The sequence below is a fragment of the Gymnoscopelus braueri genome (genome assembly GCF_963280865.1).
Source record: "Gymnoscopelus braueri genome assembly, chromosome: 22".
NCBI classification, from domain to species: domain Eukaryota; kingdom Metazoa; phylum Chordata; class Actinopteri; order Myctophiformes; family Myctophidae; genus Gymnoscopelus; species Gymnoscopelus braueri.
Window position 1 is genome coordinate 46,146,543 of NC_137624.1, and position 26,822 is coordinate 46,173,364.

General features: G+C 41.8%; 1 protein-coding gene across 4 annotated transcripts in view; it reads right to left on the reverse strand.

Annotated features, from left to right (window-relative positions):
- The window catches only part of LOC308078728 (NACHT, LRR and PYD domains-containing protein 1b allele 1-like), a 496,405-nt gene that overhangs the window by 391,771 nt on the left and 77,812 nt on the right, over positions 1 to 26,822 (reverse strand). The window contains exons 19-23 of one of the 4 annotated variants that reach the window (XR_013932568.1): positions 25,054 to 25,120; positions 24,198 to 24,456; positions 23,538 to 23,759; positions 23,033 to 23,424; positions 21,364 to 22,963 (exon numbers count right to left, since the gene is read on the reverse strand). The exons of 1 other annotated variant lie outside the window; for it this stretch is intronic. Coding sequence is in view for 1 of the 3 variants with exons in the window: in XM_080420038.1 (XP_080276164.1) it covers positions 23,540 to 23,759; positions 24,198 to 24,456; positions 25,054 to 25,120 (546 nt within the window). In the remaining 2 variants the exon portion in view is untranslated. Of the gene's footprint in view, positions 1 to 21,363; positions 23,425 to 23,537; positions 23,760 to 24,197; positions 24,457 to 25,053; positions 25,121 to 26,822 lie in introns of those variants that run through there. 2 more of the 4 variants (XR_013932569.1, XM_080420038.1) reach the window with 2 other exon arrangements.

Sequence of the window (26,822 nt, forward strand, 5' to 3'; positions counted from 1 at the left end):
TTAAAGAACAATGTAAGACGAGGTATGATTGTTCCCCCAGGACACATTCCAAAACCACACGGTCCAATGGAGGAGCTTGTTATTGATTATGTGGACATGATTCGGCCAATAGGAGGGAAAAGATATTTACTTGTGGTTGTAGACAGGTTTAGCAGGTGGGTGGAGGCTATTCCAACAAAGCATAAAGACGCACAGTCAGTGGCAAAGTTCCTCTGTAGAGAAGTATTCCCACGCTTTGGAATTGTAAAACGCATTTCGTCTGACAACGGCAAGGAATTTGTAGATAAAACAGTTAAACTAATCTTGCAAAAATTAGGAATAAAACAGCGCCTGGGAGCAGTTTATCATCCACAGAGTCAAGGTATCTGTGAGAGGATGAATGGCGTTTTGAAAAACCGAATTACTAAGATCTGTGAACACACAGGGCTTAATTGGGTAGATGCGCTGCCCTTGGCGTTGATGGTTTGCAGGTCTAGTGAGATAAGACATCTACATATGACTCCACATGAACTTGCGATGGGGAGACGTATGTTTACTCCAAGAATTTATGCCAGTGGGAAAGGGCCTAGTCTTGAAATTTTGGATAATGAAATGAAAGCTTACGTACGTTATATGTCCTGCTTGCACAGGGAAATTGCACTGTACGTGTCTTCAAAACAGGAAGCAGAGCAGAAGGAGGAGGAGTCGGAGAGGTCGGCCGCCAACACCATCAGGCCGGGTGATAAAGTCTTTGTAAAGGTGTTCCGACGACGCTGGTATAATGAAAGGCGGCAGGGGCCATATGAAGTCGTCCGAACAACCGGAACAGCTATACAGGTCAAAGGCTCGCCCACCTGGTTCCACTTTAATCACTGCATTAAAGCCCCCGTTGAGGAAGGAGACCTCACCCCCACCGGACATCAGGATATCGAAGCCGCAGAACCAGAGGCAGACGGAGGTCAATCAGATCTCTACCCCGGGGAACCTACGCCTGACGACATCACTCATCCTTTTGGTGAAGCTGATCATCACCAGCCTTCTTCTCCAGCAATTACCAGTGACAGCATCGCAGAGCACGACGGAGAGGAACCAGACGACCACTGCATCGATCTTCAACACGCACCACACTCAACCCCACCTCATCCCACAAGGAGCTCCGAATCTCAACCTGTCAGTGAGAACCAAGCACAAAGACCACAGCCTACCCCACGTCTTCGTAAGAGAGCTGACCAAGCAGGACAACCACAGCCTGCCCCACGCAGTAGGCCAGCTCGAACTAAGATCAGGCCACTCCGATACTGTCAAGACATCTAGAGGAATACTGGGGGAATATATAATTCTTCCCTGTTCCTGCAATAAGACATTGGATCCCCAGACTCATGGGATTGTATGGAAAGATGCCAGAGGGGAGATGGTGGGTATGGACAAAAGGGCACATGAAGAAGGCGGACGACGTTTTTTTGACAATGAAGATTGCTCCCTAGTAATCATGGATCTTGAACGTACAGATGCAGGATTATACACTTGTTTTGTTCAGGATCCCAATTGTTTACACAAGGAGCACGGCATGGATGCGGACAAAAGAAACGGATTATGCCCTATTAGCCAAGTGGCTCTTATCATATTAGAGCAAACACCAAGCCCCATCAACAATACAGTTGTAACACCAATCCCTCATACTGTTCCTGTCGGACAATCCATCCCCGAAGATATAATACATGTTTTTAACAATGTTCCTGCTGTAAAGTCCATAAAGAGAATTATTTCTATTTTTGATTTTCTAGTCTCCAAATTTCAGCCAGACCCCGAAAATGATTCTTCTAAACGTGACCCAGTACCAACCACTGTGGGCCCAAGCAATGCACCCACTGTTTCAAATGACATTACACCTACCTCAGTTTTTGATACTAAGAACAATGATACCTATCTTGACGACACATCACAAGGAACATCGACGAGGGTAGTGAATAAAAGCAGGACTACAAGGAAAACGTCTTTTGAAGATGAGGCCATTTGGGTAGAACAGCTTAAACGTTTTGACCTTGGAGTCCAAAGGCCAGTGGATTCACTACACCAAATCGCCATGGAGAATCCGTGGTGGCAGTGGAGTGATTACACTAGTCGGTCAACAGGACAGACAGACTGTTATATTTGCTCCAAGGCCCGAATGGACACCATATTAATCATGAACACACCACACAGCTGGAAGAGCTGTGAAGAGGAGAAGCGTAAGGACCCCTCTGCATTTTGCAGGGCTGAATGTTTACAGTACTTAAGTTCCAAGGAGTATTATGATGAGTCAGTTATGGAACACGAACAATTGGCTGATTCACATTACTTGATCACCCCTGTGATGTCAATGGGAGAGAGATGTGCAAAGATGGACGTTCGAATTGACACTGGATCCCAGTCTACACTTAGTGGGACTACACTTAAAATAGGAGAACAGTTGGAATGTTACGAAAGACGCCATGGAGGAGAAAATACGACAGACATTGGTCAGATAGAGGATAGCAACTGTGAGCGAACATACGATCTATCCTATACACACCTGTACACGAGAACCAATTATGAGTATGAATGCAGGCCAAAATCCGGAAAGCTGTCAGTTCACCCGATAAGACACATGATAAAAGGGAACCAGACAACCCCTCAGCCACAATTGTGCCCACTTTTCTATGCCACCCAAGCCGTGGCGGACACATTTTGGTTGTGCGGGCAGCATCATTTGTATACTACCCTGCCCCTGAACTGGACTGGACGGTGTGCCAGAGTTCAGGCCGTTCAAAGTCTACTGATTATTCCAGCCAGTGACCTACAGAGCAAGAGCAAGTCCGGTGGGACTGGAAGAGCGCGAAGGGAGGACAAGAAAGGGGATCAGGTATACTTTGACGCCTTTGGGATCCCCAGAAATATTCCAAAGGAAGCAAGAGCCCAAGATGAATTTGCACTGTACGCCCTGTCTCTTTTCATGCCAAGTGCTGGAATCAATGCCAACGTTGCCTGGATCAACTACATCTACTATAATCAGCAGCGTTTCTTAAACTTCACAGTAGAAGCATTAAGTGCCATCGGCAGACAACTGGCTGCCACCAGTGTAATGACCTTACAAAATCGACATGTTGTGAACTTTATGCTGGCTGATTCGGGCGGAATTTGCGCGATGTTCCAATCTTATTGCTGCACCTATATCCCTAACGCTACAGCAGTGAATGGATCTTTCACCCGAGCCATGGATCACTTGAAGATGTTGAAAACTGAAGTGCAGGAGCACTCAGGCACCCACGACAATCTCACTGATTGGCTGACAAGTCACCTCGGAGGTTGGGGTGCGTCCTTTGCTGCTATGGGAACCACTATTCTAGTGATCCTGGTCGTCGTAGTTCTGATCCTATGCTGCTGCCTCCCAATAATCCGAAACCTGGTGATGGTTGGCATGTCCAAAACCATGTATGGACAAGCCTTACAGATGCCCGTCCTCACCTCAGAGTCCCCACAGGTCAGTGCACAGGAAATAGAGATTGAATTGAGTTCTTTTGCATACACTGACCCAGAGCTGTGCAACTTGGTGGAATACGAGCACACTACAGAGCTGGACACACCAGATGCTCTGTGTCATACCCCTTGAAACATACCGTAGAGGTAATCACATTCTAAGCCCCCAGATGTGAACGAACATTACCTCAGAGACTGTACATTCTAGGAGCCTGGAAGGAGGATAATTAAGAAGAATTGCGTTTGTTAGTTTAAGCGAAAAGAAAAAAGGAGAAACACCAGGAAAGCGCGCACATCCCATTTGTGGTCAACTTGTTGAATGAATTTGAATTGTAATAACTATGTCTTTTAATTTTACTTTCCTTAGGCTTCGCTAAATGCAGGTCCAACTGAGGAAGGGATTTCTTATTCTTATTTTTAGTTTATTCCAAAGAGTGAAGTGTTATTTTTCTGTTTGATGTATTTTATTTTTTTGATTTAACCAAAGCTTGACTCCATAGTCCAATAATCAAGAGAGGAAGGCGAAAACTAACCAATCCACAGGAGATTTTGTCTTTAAAAAAAAAAAAACAGATTCTAGAGGACACCTACATGAGTGCCATCAGTCTTTGAATATCCTTTTATGGAGAATTATTAATATATCTCCAAGAGGGGATTATGTGGTGTATTCAAGACTGAAGGCTACAATAAATATGAAATATTATATAAGTACATTGTTTTACTAAAATAGGGTGTTGGCCGGAAAATACCGGGTTTACAATCAGACAGGTTGTGACACACCGTTGTACATCTCTTAGGGTGGGGCAATTAGATGGTCAGAGAGTATGACCAGATGCCCCCCTGAGGGACCCCTCGAAGCAGGGATCATAGATTAGAAATACCTCCTTGGAATGCCAGATAGATAAAGGGTTCTTATCTGACCTCCAGGGTCAGGAGACAGCTGGCTTCAGGAGTGGTAAATCGTCTGCTCACCAGTATCAATAATTATGATTAGAAACAATGTTTTCATACCAAGACAGTAACCACTGAACTTTCTTTAGGTTCCTGTTCATAGAACTGCATGCTAGTATAAATAAGTCACGGTGGATAAATGTTTATTTACGCTGTAGTTCCAAAATGAGCCTGTATTTTAAATAAGACTGTATAAGGGTAACTTTGGCTTGCTATGATATAATGAGATAACTTTTGGTCTTATTTTGATGTGTGTAAAATACTGAATATAGATAATTGAACAAGGATACGCTTAACTAATGGAATCAAGTAACAAATGTACTAATCGTGAAACCAGCTAAAGAACTGAAATACTGTTGCGTGTGCATACTCGTTCATCACACAGTAGCTGGCTAGCTGCGGTGGGAGGACAGAGCTTCTGTGATTGGCCGAGTGTTCTGTCACTAGGAGGCGGGTGCTAAGGCCCGCCTCGGAAACTGTAACATTTGGAAGGTATAAATGCTTTAACCATAGATAGAGACATTGCGCAGTACAACATTGACCATTGTACCTGTTCGCCTTTTTGACAATAAAGAGATTGTTGAAACGACTCCTCCGGACTCCTTGCAAACTTGTGTGATTAATACCACCAGGAAACACCTCATACTCCGTCTTTCAAACGGGCTTATACACGACAGGAGCAAGTAGGTCAATATTATTATTATTAACTATGCACTTTTTTTTATCAGTTTAACCTATTTTTGCATCTACCTGGTCTAAAGTGGGAACAACGCTTTATTATGGTTAATGAATCCTCTATAAGCTCTGTGCATAACTGTAGTCCCGGGTTTCTGGAAGGTGGCATACTGTACCTATTTCCTGTTCCTGTTCATTCACCCATAATTTCCTTTGATTGGCTGATTTCATTGGTTCATTTGATTGATTGCTCCCGAGCCAATCCTCCAAAGCGGAAAATGAAGCGTAAATGGATATGCCAGCAGAGCCTATTATCCACTTACTGACGGTTAACTATGCATTTTGCACAGGGGCGTAGCACCAAATTCTGGGCCCTGGGACAAAGAATCTCTGTGGGCCTCATGCGCACACAATTTAAAAAAATTATATATAAGAAAAAGAAAAGAAAACCCTACATTGACAAAGGGCTTAGACCATAGAGGTTATTATAATGTATAATAAAGGACAACTGAACAAGACTTCAGGAGTCACATTGATACCATGCATTGCTGACTAATCAGAACACAGTGAAAATAAGTTCCAATTCCCAAACACTTCTTACATCTTGATATATTTGCAGCTGCCACACAATGTAGGCATATTACTAGCAGGCAGTACACTCTATATTTTTATTTCCTTCATTCATTTGTTTGTATTTTATACTGTTCTGTTTTAATGTTTGTTTTACCCTCTATTATTATTTATAGAAAAAATATTCACCACTCTTTTACAACTGTAGTAAACTAACACGTGATGTTACAGTTTGACAAATGAAGTGAACGTGAATTTGTTGACTGCCTTCTTTCAATCAAAGATCAGATGAGGATATTAGCTAAAACATTCTCTTAAACTGTTATTATGCCTGATTTATGCTCCGTCATACGACGGTGTCGAGTGCCGAAAAGTAGCAGATCTACAAGCTCACAATGCGTCGCGAGCACGACATGTTGTGAGCTTGTAGATCGGCTATTTTCGGTGTGCACTGCCGTCTTTAGTTGTGTGTGTTAACTGTGTTCACTCACATTCACTGCTCACCTGTCTTTTGGAAGAAATTCAAATTAGTAAGGAGTTGTTTCCCCTTACTACACTGTTTTCTTTCTCTTTCTTTTCTGAGACCCTGATTTTCCTTTTTTTGGGTAAAATTTACTTAGTTTTTGCATCTACTGTTCTCAGCTGTCACTCACGCTGTGTGTGTGGAATGTATTTTTAGCTGTGCAGCATGAAAGACACGCTAGCGAGTCAGCTGACTTTCAGCAGAGCCAATGAAAAGACTGCTTTCCATTTACTTGTTCAGTGATCATATCAGTGTAGAGTAAACCTACTGCATCCGGTAAGTTCCACATCCATATACATGCAAACACACTGATCCTTTCCATATCCTTTCTAGACCAGAAGTGCAAACTGCAAAGCAAATTGATCTCATCCAAACGTAAGAGCAGGCCAAACCAATTGTGTCTTTTGTAAGGGGTGAGAACTAGTGCCACAGAGACCCTCAATTATTATTATTAATAACAGTCGCTCAATCGGTTTTATTCAGGTCATTTGAATTTTGTTAGGACACTAATGAAAAGAATGAAAATGAACAACATTTCACAGACATCATAATTATGTGCACATCATTTGTACAGATTCACTGATCTTTACAACACCCCCCCCTGTAAGAAAAGCTTCGAAATCTTCTAAAGATCAGCAAAACTGAGCAAAATATCTGCACCGATGATCTCTGTGAACACAGGATACAGATGACTAAGCATGTTGCATCATTTCCTGTTCAGAGTTTGCCTGACAACACTCTGACAGCAGCGTTGACTCTGCATAGGACGGACAGACAGACAGACAGACAGACAGACAGACAGACAGACAGACAGACAGGAAGCACATTGAAGTAACCAGAGGAACCTTCATCCACCACAAAACGTTTCCATGACGACGGACAGATGACACATAGCTTCCACATGTGATCAGAAGAGAAGATTTATATTTAAAAAAAAGAATTAAATAAAAAATAGCAGATGTAAAAGCAGATGTACGAGCTTGTAGATCTGCTATTTTTGAATAGCCAACATACAAATGGATAAATTGGTTAAAATTACTGAAAATATTTGAACAAAAGTAAGTCTAAAATTAAGCCCCTCGACAGACAACCTATACTTATGACAACTACATGTTCCCCTATTTCCCAAACTATTAGAAAGGTGGTCAATAAACAATGGCATATATTGTCCAGTGACCCTGTGGTAGGAAAGCCCCCCCCCCCTGTTTTGCAAACAAGAGAGCAAACAATATAAGTGACAAACTAATAAAAAATGATGTTTATATACAACCACAACGCTTTTTATCTACCTTACCCTTAGGGAATTTCCCATGTAAAGGATGTAACTGTAATGCCATGATAACTGGAGACTCTGTTACACACCCTCATAATGGTAAAAATCTAAGTCAAAGGGAGAATTACATGTAAGACAGAATGTGTAGTTTATCTTTTAAAGTGCCCCTGTGGTTTCTGCTATGTGGGAAAGACCAAAAGAGAATTGAAAAACAGAATTACGGAGCACAAGAGTAATATTAGAAATTAAAATGAGAAGTCTCCAGTTGCCATGCACTATAATATGGTAAAGTATGACATAATGTACACTGAGATTTCAAGGTTTAGAAGTAGTCAACCCACTGAGAAGAGGTGGAGACAGAGACCGGGTTCTATTACAAAGGGAGGCTTATTGGATCCTTTCCCTAAACACAGAGTTCCCAAAGGGATTGAATGAAGAATTATTGAATTGTTTTTTTATGAATCGTTTGTTTTGGTTGTGGTGTTTGTGGAAACTTTAAGAATCTTTCAAATACAAATACTATGTATAATGCTTATTAATGTAAACATTAGACAGTATTATGAAATTGGTAGTGAATTCTAGTCACCAATGAGAATCAGCTGTACACTATTGCATAGCTATATACTGTATGTCACTTCATGTTTGATGTATTCTAGTTTGAAACGCTGAGGAAGGCCGACGTGCCGAAACACGTACGTTTCTCTAGATAGACTATCTGCTGCAGCTGTTCATCTTTAAAAAATAAATCAAGAATATAACTGAAGAGAGTGCGGATAATCCTTTATCAGAAACATGGTCCTCTACTGGGACCTACCACGGGTTACAGACAAGGTCAGAGAGAAGGATGAGGCTGGCAGGGCAATGCATACCCGGAACTAGCGGTAAGCAAACTGACACTATGGGAGTCAACCCAGGGCACATGCAGGAGGGGAAAGAGGAGCACCTATACGTAGATACGTAGTGAACGTGTATCTAACAAGAGCTCAGCAGGGTGTGGAGGGCAGAGATTCAGGAGTCCAGAGTTGGTTTCGGCTGGTCCGCACTCTCACATCACGTCGCATCGTAGATCGTTAGATTTAGGTGTGAGGCACGATGCACATCTAAGTAAGTACAAGAACGTTTTGCTTTCCCTTATGGATCTACCAAGCAGATGCAGGTGCAGATGAACTACATTATTAAAAATGTAATTACTAATATCTGCTACGTTTTGGGGACATCCCCATTCGTCATATGACAAAGTATAACATAGGACATTAATTTATGAGAGAAAAAAGGGATGAAATATGGAAATATTAATACAGCTTAGAAAAGTTAAAGTGACAGAGCCTCAAACTAGCAGATTTACAGGAAAACAAGCCGAAAGTCGCTTATAATAAGCAGACCTGGCAACACTGGCAAGATCTTGCAGGCCAGTGAAGACATTAGCACAACAATTTGCGCATCAGTCGACAGGCTTGTGCTGAACTAAATGCCAACGTTTGCCATCAGACTACCAGTCTGTCTGTGGTAGTCTGTGGTAGTCTGTGGTAGTCTGTGGTAGTCTGTGGTAGTCTGTGGTAGTCTGAAGTACTCTGTTTGGTGGAGAGTCACCTTAAAGTAGCTTGTAAATATTTTTGTCTCGTTTCTAAAGTGTAGTTGCTTATTTGGGCTTCCTTCCTAAATGTTTAAATTCAATGTATCCCCTGAGCAAGTAGGCCGTCTCTATTAGCTCAATGGCAAATGTCAGCACATGGTGCAGTTTAAGTACAGTACTCAAGTAAATGTACTTTGTTACTGTCCACCACTGATTAAAACAAAGTCCTACTGTACCTGAGCTCCACAGCAAGTAGACGGTGATCAACACTGTATTCATATGTGTCTGTAACTAGCAGGACAGCTACATGGTTGTGGTGCCGTTATGCAGGCTGTGTCGTCTTCACTGAACATGCCTTTCTGTCTCATAGCGCTTTACTGAGGACACGTGTTTTCTTTTTCTTTTTTCTCTGTAGTTTCACAGCGTTCTTACTGGCAGGAAGGTGTCTGAAGGTGAGAACGACAAGAGGCGTGCAACGCTCTGAATAGCTGACCACAAGAGGGGGGGGGGCAGGAAACGCTGTTTGCAGCTCAGTTTGAGCGTGTTTTAATACATCATTGTGCACGATCAACACCAGCTGCCAGCAAAGTGTATATTTGTGGCAATGCTAAAGCTGATGCACACACTGGAAGTGAGTATATGCTATGTCCACTGAATGACACACACACATTAACAATGTATTTATGTCCACACACAGGGAAAGCATACAGGGACACAAATATTTTAGCTGCAGCTAGAGTTTACATTCACAAACTCATGGATATAATTATGTCCTCATGATACAACACGCGTGAAACTCAGCACTCCATGGGCACAACATACATGGCAGCAGAGACAGCACAATACTTGTGCCAGCCTTTCTGCCATATCTTTGGGCGTCCTAAGTTGTGGAAACCCTCCAACAACCAGTCTGTGGGTATCTATGTCCTAGGCTGGATCACCAGAGGAAACATAGTTCTTAGTCTTGAACTGCAGCTTGGTGTTAAAGCGCTCTCTGTAGTTGTTCTCATGGGCCTGGAGGTCCCACCTGGCCGTTAGGTAGCGTTGGTTGTTGGTAGATTCCACCAGTGAGAAATGCCTTCTTGTATGCAAGCTACATAGTCCACAGAAGTTGCAAATGCATCCACTGCACCGACTACATTGACGATGGTAGTTACAACGGGGCAGTTTAACGTCATGCCCAGGACACTATGATGTCATCGTACATGTGTATACGTGCATGCATACATTCATTGATACCAGCCATGCCTTCACCTATAACTCTCTGTCTAGTGGTACAGTGAAATGGGCACACACACACACACACACACACACACACACACACACACACACACACACACACACACACACACACACACACACACACACACACACACACACACACACACACACACACACACACACACACACACACACACACACACACACACACACACACACACACACACACACACACACACACTCTTTACTGTGGGCAGGGTTAGTTTCAGAGTGTTCTTACAGGTGGGAAGGTGGCATAAAAAACAAACAAAAACAAGAGGTGCACAGCACATCTGCATGCCTCATATTTGTCACACATTATCCACACACGGTTTGCAGAAGCTCTATGCATTTGTCATCTTAAAGGATTAGTTCACCCCCAAAAAATACTTATTTTCTATTAATTACACACCCCATGAAGCCTTGAATTCAAACATATTATTTTGATTTTGTCGCATTCCTAAGCGATTAATTGATGACCGGCGGAGGAGAATGAAAGAGTCTCCTACTGACCGATGACCCGGTCATCAACTTATTGGCTCAGGAATCCGACAAAAACTAAAAAACAACAACAAGCAAGAGCAAAGATCCCTGCATATGCAGAGAAGGTTGTACCTCTGTACACGCACGTCTGTTGGAATACACTGAGGACTCTAACAGGAGCACTCATCCAATGTCACTATGACTATGCATGCACCGGTACCATAGCACCACAAAGGCCTTTAAAACAAGGCTCCAGACATCCTAAAACAAACTGGTCAGGGCCGCAGGCTACTGCTTGGCCTCACAACCTACAACTCATCTAACCCCTGCTCCTTACGCTAGGGTGGGATGGCTCAGGGTAGAGGACAGAGTACAGCAACTTGCAATGGGCCTGGTCTACAAGATACACTACACCACAGAGACACCCATGTACCTGTCAAACTACTTCACAAACGTTAAAGACACACAAGCACAACACCAGAGTGAGCTCCACCAATCACGTTCAACCCAGATTCGGCTCAAACAAGGGGTTACATTTGTTCTACCGCTATGCCACCAAAATGTGGAATGTCCTACCAACAGTCATACAAAAGAGTGACTCCTTACTCTCCTTCAAAACCGCTCTAAAAGAGCACTTACAGGTGGCTGCAATACAGAACTGGCCTCTGTTAAAAAGTCTAAGCTTATCACCAGAAATGGTGATAAGCTATATATGTGCAGTGAACCAACTGTTCACTGCACATATAATTTTTTTAATTGTATCATTGCGTCTTAAAATCTCAGCATAGAGTCAGTATATAAATTATCCATACTGGGCCTAGAGTCTAAAATGACAATAAGGACATAATAAGGTTAAAGGAATGTGTATTTTCATAGAAATAACATAAACAGTTTTGGAACAGGCAGAGAACACAGAGAACATGTTTCTCTCTAAAGAGGAAGTGAAACAGTGTGTCTGCAGACCACACATACTAACCGTCATCTACAACAGGAAGTGGTCAGTCTCGTGCTTCACTTCTGTACCATGTGACTTTCTCATCATCATCATAAAAGCTACGGTCATCTCTATCATTATGTAGTCATAACTTACATATCTCAGTGTATTATTGTCATATCAGCTACAGTAAACATCTCTTTATTATTCTGTCCAGTTAGGGTGCCTGATACCACAAACTTGACAGCAGCCAAACTCCCTTTTGGTTACGTGCGGCACCGAATCATAGATTAAGCATGAGTCTGACTGTGTGTGTGCGAGAGAGAGAGAGAGAGAGAGAGAGACAGAAAGAGACAGAAAGAGAGAGAGAGAAAGAGAGAAAGAGAGACAGAAAGAGAGAGAGAGAAAGAGACAGAGAGAGAGAAAGAGAGAGAGACAGAGAGAGAGAGAAAGAGAGAAAGAGAGACAGAAAGAGAGAGAGAGAAAGAGACAGAAAGAGAGAGAGAGAAAGAGACAGAGAGAGAGAGAAAGAGAGAAAGAGAGACAGAAAGAGAGAGAGAGAAAGAGACAGAGAGAGAGAAAGAGAGAGAGACAAAGAGAGAAAGAGAGAGAGAGGCCAATACTTTTGTACTTTTCCTTAAGCACATTTTGAATTCCGGACTTTAACTTGTAACAGGGTACTTCTACATTACTGCAGTATTGATACTTTTACTTAAGTAAGAAATGTGAGTACTTTTTCCACCACTGTTCATTAGCCTACTATGCAACAACAAAACACAACAATATCACATGAACAGACCAGTTTCACTCCAAACGCAGCAAATACAAATTGAAGAGAATAAGCCAGCAGTAACCTAAGCCTATAATGCCTTAAAAGTGAGCATATACACATTTGATGGCACACAGACATACACAACAAGGAAGCAAAAAAATAAGAAAGACAAGTGCTGTCTTACCTTAAGATGAACTTCATGAAAACAGGCATGACGATTAGTCCAAGAGTGGATAGTATTATTTAAACAAAAGTAAACAAATGTCTGCCACCGACTTCAAAAGAAAAACGCACTACTGCTGCTAATTAACAATAATGCATTGCACCTGTGCTGACCTACTGACCCAGGGAATGTACCATTTGTCAAGATAGGGGGAATAGTGTTGTGGAGAATATAATACCATGTGAAAGCCATCATTTTGTTCTAATTTGCATTTGTAGTTATTTTAAAGTAATTTAAAGGTAGGGTAAGTGATATTTTGGGGTATTTTTTAGTTAAAAAGGTTAAAGTACTATATTGTGATAGTAATCATTGCTACAGAGCGTTTGTTCGGTCACAGGGGTCTCTCCAGCTCTTTAGTAAACAGAATATAGTACATTTTCAACAAAGTTTAAACCAATAAGAGAGAGCTCTGAAAATGCATTTTCTGTTTAATAAAGAGCTGGAGAGACATGGAGACTCCTTTTACTGAACAAACACTCTATAGCCATGAGTACTATCAGAATAGAGCCATTTGACACTTATTTTAACAAAAGCAAATCACTTAATCTACCTTTAATAACAGAATAATCAATGATGTACACTTAGAGACATTCATGAATTTATTTGATCAAGTACATTTATTTTTTGGCAGCTGCCATACCTTGCTATACCCCTGTGTCATTGTATAATTGTGTTTCCTTTGCTTGTAAAAGCACATTGAATTGCCTTGTTGTTGAAAGTAGGCTATAGCCTACAAATAAAACTGCCTTGCCTTGTAAAAGACACATCAGTTCATTCAACAAAGAAGAGAAAGCGACCAGAAATCACGAAGGGTAAAACCCTTTGGTGGAGATCTTATGTGAGCTTAAGGGTAGAAAGGTTGAGGCCTGAGTCAGACATATTTTCACAGGTATGTGTATGTGTATGGTACTCTCTCTCCTGTTTGTGTTAAATGTGTGTAACCGGTTGCATTTTTGTGTAGCAATCAGCTGCAGCTGTTTATGCCGTGCTAATACGGACGGACACACACAGGCACTCTTAGAAGTGGCTGGCACCGCTTAAAAAAAACTTAAACTAACACAAAACATTATAAACTAAACCAAAAATAGGCATATTCACAAAAGTAAAAGCTAAACTAAACCACCCCACCCGCTTTAAAAGCTACATAAAAGTAACTGACATTAATCAGCATGAAATGAAATGAAAACTAATGACAAATTCAAAGCTATTGGTTTGAAAACCAAATCATTTGCTCTGTTGCACACATGTTGCAGTTTTCAACCAGCAGAGGGCACAAGAGGTCAACGAAGAGATAAATCAAGCTGACTATGTGAATGGCACAGAGAGGAAGATGAAAATGTCCAGGTGATGAAGGCTACAGTGGCTACGGGGTGACCGGACCACCCAGAGAGAGACCCCCTAGCAAGCACCGAATGCTGGCCAATCAGGAACGAGATCAGCGCTCTTCAAAAGTCTTTAAGTTTTACAGTTTGTGGAGACTCTTTTGGGGACATAATTCACCATGGTCCCTTTTAGACTTACATGGGCAACTGGCGGCCTGGGGGCCACATGCGGCCCCCACCTTCACTTAATGCGGCCCCCACCTTCACTTAATGCGGCCCACAGGTTAATATCAGAATAGTGATTATATTATTGATTTCAGCTGTTATGATTCCAAACATGCAAACATGACCCACTTTAATGACTTCAGTCTATATTAGTAGCTTAATGACTAGTATTGAAATCCTATTGTCTTTTTTATGTCCAATTTATTTGTATTTAAGTTCAAAAAGTTAACAAAAGTATAACTAAATGCATTTGAGATTAAAAAAATATTATTATTTTCTATCAATTACACACCCCATGAAGCCTTGATTTCATGGATTTATTTTAGTTTTTGTGGCATTTCTAAGACAATAATTAGATGACCGTGTGTACTTCCGGTAGGAGACACAAATAATCTACTTTGTGTCTCCTACCAGATACATTGGCCGGTAGGAGACGGGAATCAAATTATTAGCTTAGGGATGCGACAAAAACTAAAAAGAATCAATGGATTCAAGGCTTCATAGGGTGTGCAATTGATAGAAAATAAGTCATTTTTTGGGTGAACTCCTCCTTTAAATAAAAATGTTACTCTCCAGGATTCCAATTGAAAAATAGCAAAGATAACAGATCTACAAGCTGAAACGCGAGCTTGTAGATCTGCTATTTTTGCTACTTCTGTGCGAAGTAGCTACGGTATTCATTTAGGAAAAAAGTAAAAATACGGAGATAAGAGGTTTCTGCCCTCTGACAGTTTATACAATGTGTCCCTCTGGAGTGAGTGTGGACATATATAGTGGCCCTCTACATCAGTGGTTCTCAACCAGTGGTCCTTGAGGGGGTTCCAGGGGGTCCCCAGACAAATTAATAGTTAGGAACCAAATGGACCCTTATGTGTCTGTAACTCTGAGAGTGTACAAATGGAACCAAATGGACCCTTATGTGTCTGTAACTCTGAGAGTGTACAAATGGAACCAAATGGACCCTTATGTGTCTGTAACTCTGAGAGTGTACAAATGGAACCAAATGGACCCTTATGTGTCTGTAACTCTGAGAGTGTACAAATGGAACCAAATGGACCCGTTAGGGTCCATTTGGTTCCATTTGTACACTCTCTGAGTTAAATGAACACTGATGATGATGATACAGTGTAGATTGGGACCCCCAAGAAATCAAAATGGTTGAGTCTCTGACATATCTTTTCAAATGGGGGTCCCTGGGCTAATATGTGTCAATTTGGGGGTCCTTGACGCAAAAAAAACGGTTGAAAACCACTGCTCTACATCATCAAAGATGCATCACTCCTGCTTTAGCGTGCGTGCGTGTGTGCGTGTGTGTGTGTGTGTGTGTGTGTGTGTGTGTGTGTGTGTGCGTGCGTGCGTGCGTGCGTGCGTGCGTGCGTGCGTGCGTGCGTGCGTGTGTGTGTGTGTGTGCGAGTGCGTGTGTGCCCGTGCGTGCTTACTCACACATCATATACACATGGCATGCCGTTTTCAACCTGCAGAGGGCACAAGGGGACAATAAACTGAGACATCAAGCTGACTATGTGAATGACTCAGATCAGAAAACAGTGAGGAAGATGAAACCCTCCAGATGGTGACCGAAGCATTGTCCCATACCTTTATTTTCCTTTGTAGACCCCACCTCCTTGCTTTTGACAGGAGCTGAGCCCCCCCCCCCCCACACACACACACACACACACACACACACACACACACACACACACACACACACACACACACACACACACACATGTGTTTTTTATTTTAATTGTTGAAAGGATATCCTGAGAGGGAGAGGGAAAGCAGGGACAAAAACTAGACAGGAGTGTACAAATGGAACCAAATGGACCCTTACGGGTCTGTAACTCTGAGAGTGTACAAATGGAACCAAATGGACCCTTACAGGTGTGTAACTCTGAGAGTGTACAAATGGAACCAAATGGACCCTGAATAATTGTGTGTCTAAGGTTTCATACTTGCAGTGTTTGTGTGGCACTTCAAACAGGAACTCATGGGTTTGGTGCTCTGAGCCATCCTTATTATGTATTGTAAGCTGTTGGGGGGGTAGGGGTGGGTGAGGGGGGTGGGTGAGGGGGGTGGGGGGGGCTTTGGCTTGGTTCTAAGTCTATGTTAGTAGAGCTCATGGGACAGGAAGTGACCTCAACGACCTTTATTCACATCCACTCATGCAACAAGAAAAAGTGTTCTCTGCGCTCTAGGCCTGTAACAGTTATTACATCATCACAATTATTAGAGATGGTAAAATGGTAAATGGTGCATTTATATAGCACTTTTATCCAAAGCGCTTTACATAGATTGTGCATTACATTCACCCATTCACACACCGATGGCGGAGGAAACCATGCAAGGCACCAACCTGCTCATCGGGAGCAATTAGGGGTTCAGCGTCTTGCTCAAGGACACTTCCACACTAATTAACTCTGGGGGAGCCCCCGAGCCCGGGATCGAACTGGGAACCTTGCGGTTTCCAGTTCACTCTACCCGGCCACTCTACCCCTGAGCCACTGCCGCCCCTATAGAGATAATCACAATTCCTTTTTCCATAATCGTCATCATCATTTCCATGTTGAAAACCTTTCATATATTTTCATAACATTTTCAAAAATAAACCTCAAGCATATGGCGTACGTCCATGCTTGATCTCACTGTCACATGACGGTGAGATCACTGATGAATCCTTGGTATCTTTAGCCTAGTGCAGGGGTCTTCAACAGGGGGTCCGGGACCCCTAGGGGGTCCTCAGAGTTACTACAGGGGGTCCGCCAAATCTTTGTGTGATATGATTATTTATTTTACCTTAACCACTTGAACCCTAGCATCCATTTTCTGAGGAGAACTTTAGCCAAAAATAGCAGATCTACAAGCTCACAACGCCTCGCAGCGCGAGGCGTTGTGAGCTTGTAGATCGGCTATTTTCGGCAAAGAGTTATAGGTGTAGAGGGAAAAAAGAGCAGCAAATGTTTATCTGAAACAAAATTTTATACAATATAGAGGGGGTCCCTGCTTCATCTCTCTCTCTCAGCTAGGGGGTCCCTGCTTCATCTCTCTCTCAGCTAGGGGGTCCCTGCTTCATCTCTCTCTCAGCTAGGGGGTCCCTGCTTCATCTCTCTCTCAGCTAGGGGGTCCCTGCTTCATCTCTCTCTCAGCTAGGGGGTCCTTGGCCTGAAGACGTTGAAGACCCCTGGCCTAGTGTGTTCAACCAGCGTTGAGACTCAGGCATTCACAGAGGTTTGCTGGAGCTCACTGTCACTGTAAGCTGTCATTTATTGTTTCACTCTGGTTCTACTGAAACACTATCAGTACAACTATCAGAAGGTCTAACAGGTACAATAATGTGTCTCTGCAAGTGTAGCTATAGTTGAACTTTTCCACCTGTCCAAATAGACATGAAAGAAATATGAGTTCTCCTGTGGATATAACTCCATAGCTCAATGATATAATATGATGTGATGATATATCATCATACAGTACATACATAGCAGTCAACTTCTGTTTTTAGTACGGTCGGGTTTGGGTTAAAAAAAGATACATTACTGTCATATCTTAATAAAATGTTGCTTTTAACAAGCACAAAAAGCACCAATAAGACCTGGAACGCATCTACGTCATTTTTAGATTTGAACTAAAAAGCATTATTTTACATTTTGGCTATTCAAAAATAGCAGATATACAAGCTCGTAGCGCGGCACCGAGTGCCGTGCTATGAGCTTGTAGATCTGCTATTTTTGAAAAATCGAGAAGAAATAGTGCAAATCTTTGAATATATATATTTTTAAAGCGAACATTTTTAACTCAAATCTTTGCTTCATGGGGGGTCCCTGGAACAACATATGTTGAGATGGGGGTCCGTGGCCAAATACATGTACATTTTGGGGTCCTTGACATGAAAAAGTTTGAGAACCACTGATATAGAAACACAGGGTTTTTTCAAAAAACTGTTGGAATTTAGAAGACATTGTGTAGAATCAGAACCTCAGGTCTTAAGTATTATTAACAGGTTCTCACAGGATTTGCTCAGTGCTGCTCAGCAGACTGTGGGCCCACATCCCAATCCACTGAGCAGAGGTCCATGACTTAATAGTATTAACATGTTACTGTACAGTGTGTTCCTTTTATCTTGCATTGATGTTCTTGTGTTCACACAGCTAGTTAATACAAAGGAAAACACTGGTGAAGAATGTCTATAGACGAATCCACGGAGTGCAGCCATTGCTGCGGTGTCAGACTCGGTCAGCTGCTGCTGCACGGTGTCAGTCAGCTGCTCACCTTACTCTTTTACCTGCTTTTTTTTTCTTTTAAAGATATTTTTGGGCGGTGAAACCACCCCTATATGTGAGGTTTGGACATCGACATTCCATTGCACCCCCCCAACCCTGCGCTGGGATTGGCCACCATTGTACCCCCCTAACCCTGCACCGTGATTGGCCAATCACAGTCTATTCAGGACTGTGATTGGCTAGTGAAACACGACAATTGTGCATAGCCCTATAAATAGGACTATGCACTTAAAAAAAAAACATTTATGTTTTTTTTTAAGTTATTACTTTTCTTTAAGTGAACTTCCATCACTGTGATGACCACTGTGACCACACCGCCCACTTCACACTGGGTGTGATTTTTTGTGTCTTTTCTGCCTTTATTTTTTTGAGAGGAAAGTAGGCTGACAGGAAATGGGGAGAGAGATGGGGGGGTGACACAAAGCAAAGGTCTTCAGAAACTGGAGTCAAACCCACAAAACGCATTAAGACTGGATTACTAGACATGTGGTATGGACCGCTAGGCCAGCGGACGCCCCCTCTTTTGCCTGCTTTTTACTAACTTTTACTAACACTAACTTTACAAAGACGTACAGAAAATGGGGACGAACCACCTCCGTCAGGTGCCAGGAGGCTAGTTTATGGCTGCTCTGCTAACGTCAACAGACGGACAGAACCGCAGCAGCAGCTGACTGACACCGCAGCAATGGTTGCGCCACCTACAGCGCAGCGCTCCGTGGATTCGTGTATAGACGAATCCACAGAGTGCTCTCCTGGCGCAATCATAACTGCAGAGTCAGAATGCACACCGTAGCAGCAGTCTGACACCACAGTGCTCTGTGGATTCATCTATAGGACAGCAGTCTGACACCACAGTGCTCTGTGGATTCATCTATAGGACAGCAGTCTGACACCACAGTGCTCTGTGGATTCATCTATAGGACAGCAGTCTGACTCCACAGTGCTCTGTGGATTCATCTATAGGACAGCAGTCTGACTCCACAGCGCTCTGTGGATTCATCTATAGGACAGCGGTTCTGAGAATATTGCAAGAATTGGCAAAACACTACGATTTTAATGATGATATAACATTAATAGTAAGACAAAACAAATCATGGTATTTACGTATTTAAAACCTTGAAACATTAGTTATCATTTGATACTGATAAATAGTAACTTAAAGTATACTGTTAGTTCATTAGATATCATTGTGATACTGATAAATAGTAACTTAAAGTATATTGTTAGTTCATTAGATATCATTGAGATACTGATAAATAGTAACTTAAAGTATATTGTTAGTTCATTAGATATCATTGTGATACTGATAAATAGTAACTTAAAGTATATTGTTAGTTCATTAGATATCATTGAGATACTGATAAATAGTAACTTAAAGTATACTGTTAGTTCATTAGATATCATTTGATACTGATAAATAGTAACTTAAAGTATATTGTTAGTCCATCGATCCAATTTATAAACTATCGGGAGAATCTTAAATTCAACTTTAAACTGTACTGACAGCCAGCGGTGAACATTGTTGGGCAATATTACCCAGGAAAGTAATTATTATTAAGTAATATTATATTTCGTATTACTTGGTATCAAGAGTAATATATTATATTACATATTATATTATCACTTTTATTGTCTCCGCCAGGCCGAAAGGCATGGCGAGAGAGTATGTTTTGCACCCTGTCCGTCTGTCCGTCCGTCCGTCTGTCCATGTGTCATTCTGTCTGTGAGGAAAAGAGGGGAAGTCCGCACAGCGTTTAAGCTCCCAGTAGAAACGTTTGATTTGTTGTTTGTTGTTGTTTGTCATTCTTATAATGAGAAACTAGTGAGGACCAGTCACATGAAGATGAGGTTGACAGTGGGTGAAGTGCTCCTTTAATTTAAACCATACAGTTTGTGTCATGAAAACATCCACAGAACACTGAACGTAAACGTAACGTAATGTAAGGCCATGAAGACACGCTAAGCGTCCCGTCTCCATGGAAACGGTCACAACGGAGGAAACGGCAAAACGTGTGATGTCATGGTACTGTTGCCAGACTTTGTGAGAGAAATAAGCAGCCAGGTCTATGAAAACCAGACCAAAAGAAGCAACTAGGCTACATGAGCACTTTGGACCTGTACAGTACATGGGCTATTTGAAAATAGCAGATCTACAAGCTCACAACGCGTCGCATTTGCGACGCGTTGTGAGCTTGTAGATCTGCTATTTTCAAAAATATCTTTAAAAGAAATAGTGAAATAATATTTGGAATATATACTTTTTTTTTTAATTCAGATGGGGGTCTGTGGAGAAACACTATGATTTGACATGCACATTGAGGACTTTGAGGACTGTTTAAACAATAACAAAATCAAATTATTTTCTATCAATTACACACTAATAACTAATAATTATTTCCGGTGGGAGACTCAAAGAGTAGGAGACTCAAAGAGTCTCCTACTCCTATCAGACATATTAGCGTTTTTCCGCACGTAATAAAATGGGGTGTGCATTGCAATTGATGGAAAATAAGTCATTTTTTGGGTGAACTACTCGTTTAACGACAACATTCACTGAGACTGTTAACAGACAGACATGTTCTTATGGTCTCCCCTTTTCAACCTTGAAACCATACTACACCGTCAATAGGATCACATACTACACCCATCAATAGGATCACATACTACACCCATCAATAGGATCACATCAAAGTACCATCATGTTTACACTGCTTCTGCTTTATTAGGATTAGTGGTTATTTGTCTCATTGTTTATGTTTGTGCCAAGTTTACTTTTGGGTCAAAGTAACCGATCAGGTCCCATGCATTATACATGCATTATACATGCATTATACACAATAGCATCGTTTCACATTATAACCAGGAGAAACACTGAATAAAATGGATCAAATCCATTGAGACAGAATAGTATTCAGACATCTCTTTAAATGCAGGAATGAACGTATTTATTAAAGGATTTTGCGATACAGGGAAAGGATAGATCAGACAGTATAATAAACATTACAAATTAGAAAGAAAAACAATATATATTATATAAAATATAAGTCCCTGTCAGTAGACTTCCTACCAGTCTGATTGTTGATAACTTAATATAATGTAGATAGGTGGATAAAGGGTTGTACAGGCCCTTCTCCACCTTGACAGCCTCCCGTTATACTGGTCTGAACAGCCAGAGACCTGTGGGTTCCTGTAATCGTCCTGAAGAAGATTTGACTGACTTTGAGTCCTTTACCCCCGATGGAGACCATGTTCTTAAACTGTCCACAAGCCATACTTACATGAATATCCCCAGAGACAGATATTCAAGCCAAGAGATGAACGATACCTACATTCTTAACTGAATCTGACTCTGAAAATATCCTTAACCCATTGAAACCAGGAACTCATCTGTGTAACCACTTTAACCATTATTTTATACTTTGGCTATTCAAAAATAGCAGATCTGCAAGCTCATAGCACGGCACTCGGTGCCGCGCTATGAGCTTGCAGATCTGCAATAAAAAAAAGAAGTGATTTGTGCAAATCTTTGAATATATATATTCTTTAAAGCGAACATTTTTAAATCAAATCTTTGCTTTTGGGGGTCCCTGGAACAACATATTTTGAGATGGGGGTCCGTGGCCAAAACCACTGATATAGCAACAATAGTTTTTCCAGAAAAATTAAAGACGTATGTTGAGACATTTGACAGTTACAAGTGTTTGCTTTAAAAAATAGATATTAAAAGATTTGCACACATTTTCACGATTTTTCAAAAATAGCCGACCTACAAGCTCATAGCGCGGCACTCGGTGCCGCGCTATGAGCTTGTAGATCTGCTATTTTTGAACAGCCAAAGTATAAAATAATGGTTGTAGCTCAAATCTAAAATGACACAGATGTGTTCCTGGTCTCAATGGGTTAAGTATGTCAGTAGCTAACTCATCGTAAAGATTCATCCTCCTCTGGGGTGGTAGTGCCCGTCCCTCCTCTGGGGTGGTCCCTCCTCTGGGGTGGTAGTGCCCGTCCCTCCTCTGGGGTGGTCCCTCCTCTGGGGTGGTAGTGCCCGTCCCTCCCCGGGGGTGGTGTTGCCCAACTCGTGCCCGTTGTGCAGCACCTTTCAAACACCTGATGACCTCATCAATAGTACAACCCACTTTATTCCCTCTAGCCTATCACCTGCCTCTTTAGTTCTTATCATTACTAACCATAACATGGTCTTAAAATATCTTAGTCTCCTCCCAGTCTCCTGACCTCCAGGTCACTGGGTTAAGTCAGTGTGTTAATGTTTAAATGTTATCACCGTTGCTGTGGTTACGAACCTTCAGACTGTTTTCTGTCCACTGTTACAAATATAAACAACTTTAACTTCACCATTAAAACATATATTCAGTTTACACTACCTGAAATCCATTACCTTATAATTAGTTACAATACACATAACAAATTCTACTATAAATGTATCACATCTATAACTAGTAACAATACATATATAATACATAATTAGTTACACTACACAGTACAACTATAACTAGTTAAAACACATTATAACACAGATTCTACTAGAAATGCATTACATCTATAACTAGTGACAATACAATAAAGAAAATAATCAAAGCAGATCCCAATAATGCATCACATCGATCCCTAACCCGACAACCCAGTGTGAAAGTATAAAGTAAGCGAAAACAGCCGATCTACAAGCTGATGTAGAAATAGCTGTGCAAAAATAGCCGATCTACAATCTCAGAAACCGACTTGGGAACAGGAGAGGTGCATAAACATCGCTGCTTGCCGACAACAAGATGAGACGCCATCTGGTGGACAGACAGGGAAGCACAGGAGGAGAGACTGGAGGAACAGGCAGGAGAACAAAACTCCTGCTCCATCATCACAGCATCAACCACTTCCTGAGAGGAAAACCACAACTATACTGTTGATGCACATATTTAATACTCACTATAAGAACACATGTTTATAGTAATGACACTGACAATAATAATACTGGTGAGGAGGAACTAACCTTCACTTCCTTCTCCTCCTGGTGCATCTCCACAGACAGCAATTGGTCACCTCCTCCTGATCTTCTTCTGCCATCAGTAGTCTCTCCTCTGCTCCTGGTTCCTCTTTCTCCAGGAGTCTCTCCTCTGCTCCTGGTTCCTCTTTCTCCAGGAGTCTCTCCTCTGCTGCTGGTTCCTCTGTCTCCTCTGGTTCTACGAGTCTGACTCTCTCTTCAAATCTCTTCCTGCACATGTAGAAAACAATCAATAAATGACTTAACACATGATGATACATTATGTGTATGCATGAACACATGATAATGTCTCCTGGCAGCACTGACGTCCACATCTTGTAGAGACCAGATTTGTACGTTAATGAACTGCACAGGTGCAGAGGTGATGAAACTGTCCATATTGTGAAAACATACCTGGCAATAAAATATCATTCTGATTGTAATGTGTTTATCCTTAATTCAAATGAAAGTTAAAGAACAGCAGTTGTACAAAGTCTTTGCTCTTGATCTTGGTAATTTGGGAGATGAATACAATACAGAAAAGATCATATTAAAGTCTCAAGAAATGATGTTATGTGACACAGAATCATGGCCTGAAAAGATAAATTCTGTTGAACTAAAGCAATGTTTGACCTACTGTACACATTAATTTAAATGACATTCACTTACATGTCATTGAGAAGAGATGGATCATTTTCCTCAAGGAATTTGTTGAAAATGTCTTTGGCTTTTGGCCCACTGGAATCCACGAGGTCACGCAGTGCCTTCATCTTATCCATAATGGTGGGCTTAGACGTCACAGTATCACAACCCTCATAGGTGATGATGACCTCCTCATCAAGGAGTCGTTGCAGGATGACGGGTGCGACCATCCTCACTCTCCTAACCAGGGAACCCTGCTGTTGATCCACAAAGTCTCTCACTGAAGCTAAGAGGAATGAACATTGAGTTGTGGGTGAGAAACACATTGAGACATCATTATGAACGTTCTATGGTTTAAAATGCAAATACTTTGCATCACTTAGTTCAGTTCTTTTTAGGATAGAGGTGTGTGTGTGTGTGTGTGTGTGTGTGTGTGTGTGTGTGTGTGTGTGTGTGTGTGTGTGTGTGTGTGTGTGTGTGTGTGTGTGTGTGTGTGTGTGTGTGTGTGTGTGTCCAACTTAACATATTATTAGTAGTAGTATCTATTAATTTGCTCATTCATTCATTCAGTCATGAAGTATAGGTTGTATAAAACAAATCAATGTGTCAATCAATCAATGTATCAATTAATCATTCAATCAATCTATCAATCAATCCATGGATCTTGACGCAGCACTTTATAGGCCTCACTCATTTCTGCCGAAATAGATTTGCAGCCATTTTGTATTTCTTTCATGTGATAAAATGTGTAATATGGCAAATTTGAGGTTTTTGTTGGGGCTCAGTGGTAAAATCTTGGAAGGAGGTCCTTCATGTAAATGCTGCTTATGGTCTAGAAGTCATGTTTGAATCCTATATGGCCGTACGTTAAGAATGGTCATACCTGGTGTCTGGTCTTTCATCCTGAGGGGCTGTAGCTCTCCAGAGATGGAGTCCACCTCATCACGACCCTGAGGAGAGAGAGAGTTCTGCTGAGTGTCTATAAAATAACTTTCAGAAACACCTAAAACCCACTACAATAATACACTAGAATAATCCACAGAGTTACAATGGTGGCATTTAACAGATGTTCTTATTCAGAACAACTTACAAAGTACCAGACATGAGTAAACACCATGAACTCTAGTTGATCAAGTCAATAGAGTCCAGACTAGAAAAAGTGCTCCTCGGAGTACAGGTCTCCGCCAGGTCAGGTAGGTTATTGTGGCCTCCTGGTGGCGCTATAATAGGCCAATGTTAAAAGGGTGCCATTTCTTCCTCGGCCTAGTGGGAATGTGCGTGCATTCATGATTTTCATGATTTTCTGTGTTGCCCTGTGTATATCTTTTCCCTCATTGGTGTGTGTGAATGAGTGACTGATTGATTACCAGCTGGCGTGAATGAGTGGTGTCTGAATGTGAGTGGTTGGCTACCAGGTGGACCCTACTGATGATTGGCTCCTGTGACCAGGCTCACACATAAAGCTGCCTGTCTCAGTCTCCCTGAGGTCTTCCTCCATGCCAGTCTCCCAACCGCACCAGTCTAATGTTTTTACGTGTTTTAGCCTGGCCAGTATTTTAGAAGTTTCAATGTTAACATGGTTAGTCTTGGTAAGGTAGGGGTGGGTGTCCTTTCTTTTGTGTTCTTTGTTTGATCAGATGTTTCTTTAGTTTATGTGAGGTAAGATATTTGTGCTTTGTTTTGGTTTGGTAAAGGTAAGAATAGGGTTTTGTTTTGAGTAGGATTTTATGTTCAGGTGCCCACCCTGAGGTAACTTATCCATGTTTTTTTGTAACTTGTAAAATAAAACTGTACTTTGGAGTTTTAAACTGGTGTTGGCTGTCTATATTTGGGAACTGGGTAGGAGGGAGTCCATTTTTGTGTTACACCTGGTGACCCCTAGGCCGGGTCGTAACATAAATGGGGGCTCGTCTCAAAGTTAATTTACAGTTTGTAAATTATTAATTAGTTTTGTTTGGGTTACACTGTTTTCTTCTTTTTGTGTGTGTGTTCTGAGTGATTGTTAATACTTTGGGTTGGCAGGTTTATATCGTGCATGTGTTTTTTTTTCAGTTGAGTTTGTGCAGACTCCCACCTTTAGAAAATAGGCTTATTGCAAACTGTTGTTGCTGTTCTCTAATGTCTATATCTCCGGCAGGCGGAAGGAAAGACTGTGTGTCACAACGTATGGAGAAGGGTATCCTGGCTGGTGGTACTTAACTAACCTGCAGTGGTGAGTGCGTCTGTGGGTTTAGGTGAGGATGTAGAGGTGTCGGCTGATGCGTCCTCCCTAACCCACAGCGACCATGGGAAGGGACAGGACGCTCTCACGCCCCATGGTTGAGCACGGTAGTCATTGTCTGTAGCGCTCAGTTTATGCTGGGGGGGACTCAACAGAGTCTAGGCTGGCCTTCCATCTCTGAGAGGTGGAGCTCCAAACAAGGAGCTGATGTGTAAGCATTAGGGCTAAAGCCGACAGGGTGTACCTGCCCCTCGGCCTAACACCGCCATGCACTCTAACCATTCTAGATTAAGCATATTGCTTTAGTGCCACCTTGACAGTAAATGCAGTTCATTAATATTTGTATCTTAGTGCTTCATCTGTATTAACTTGTGGTTCCACTCTAAATTGGTGGGTTCCTCAAAGTCTGCGCAAGCTTGTTTTCAGTCCTG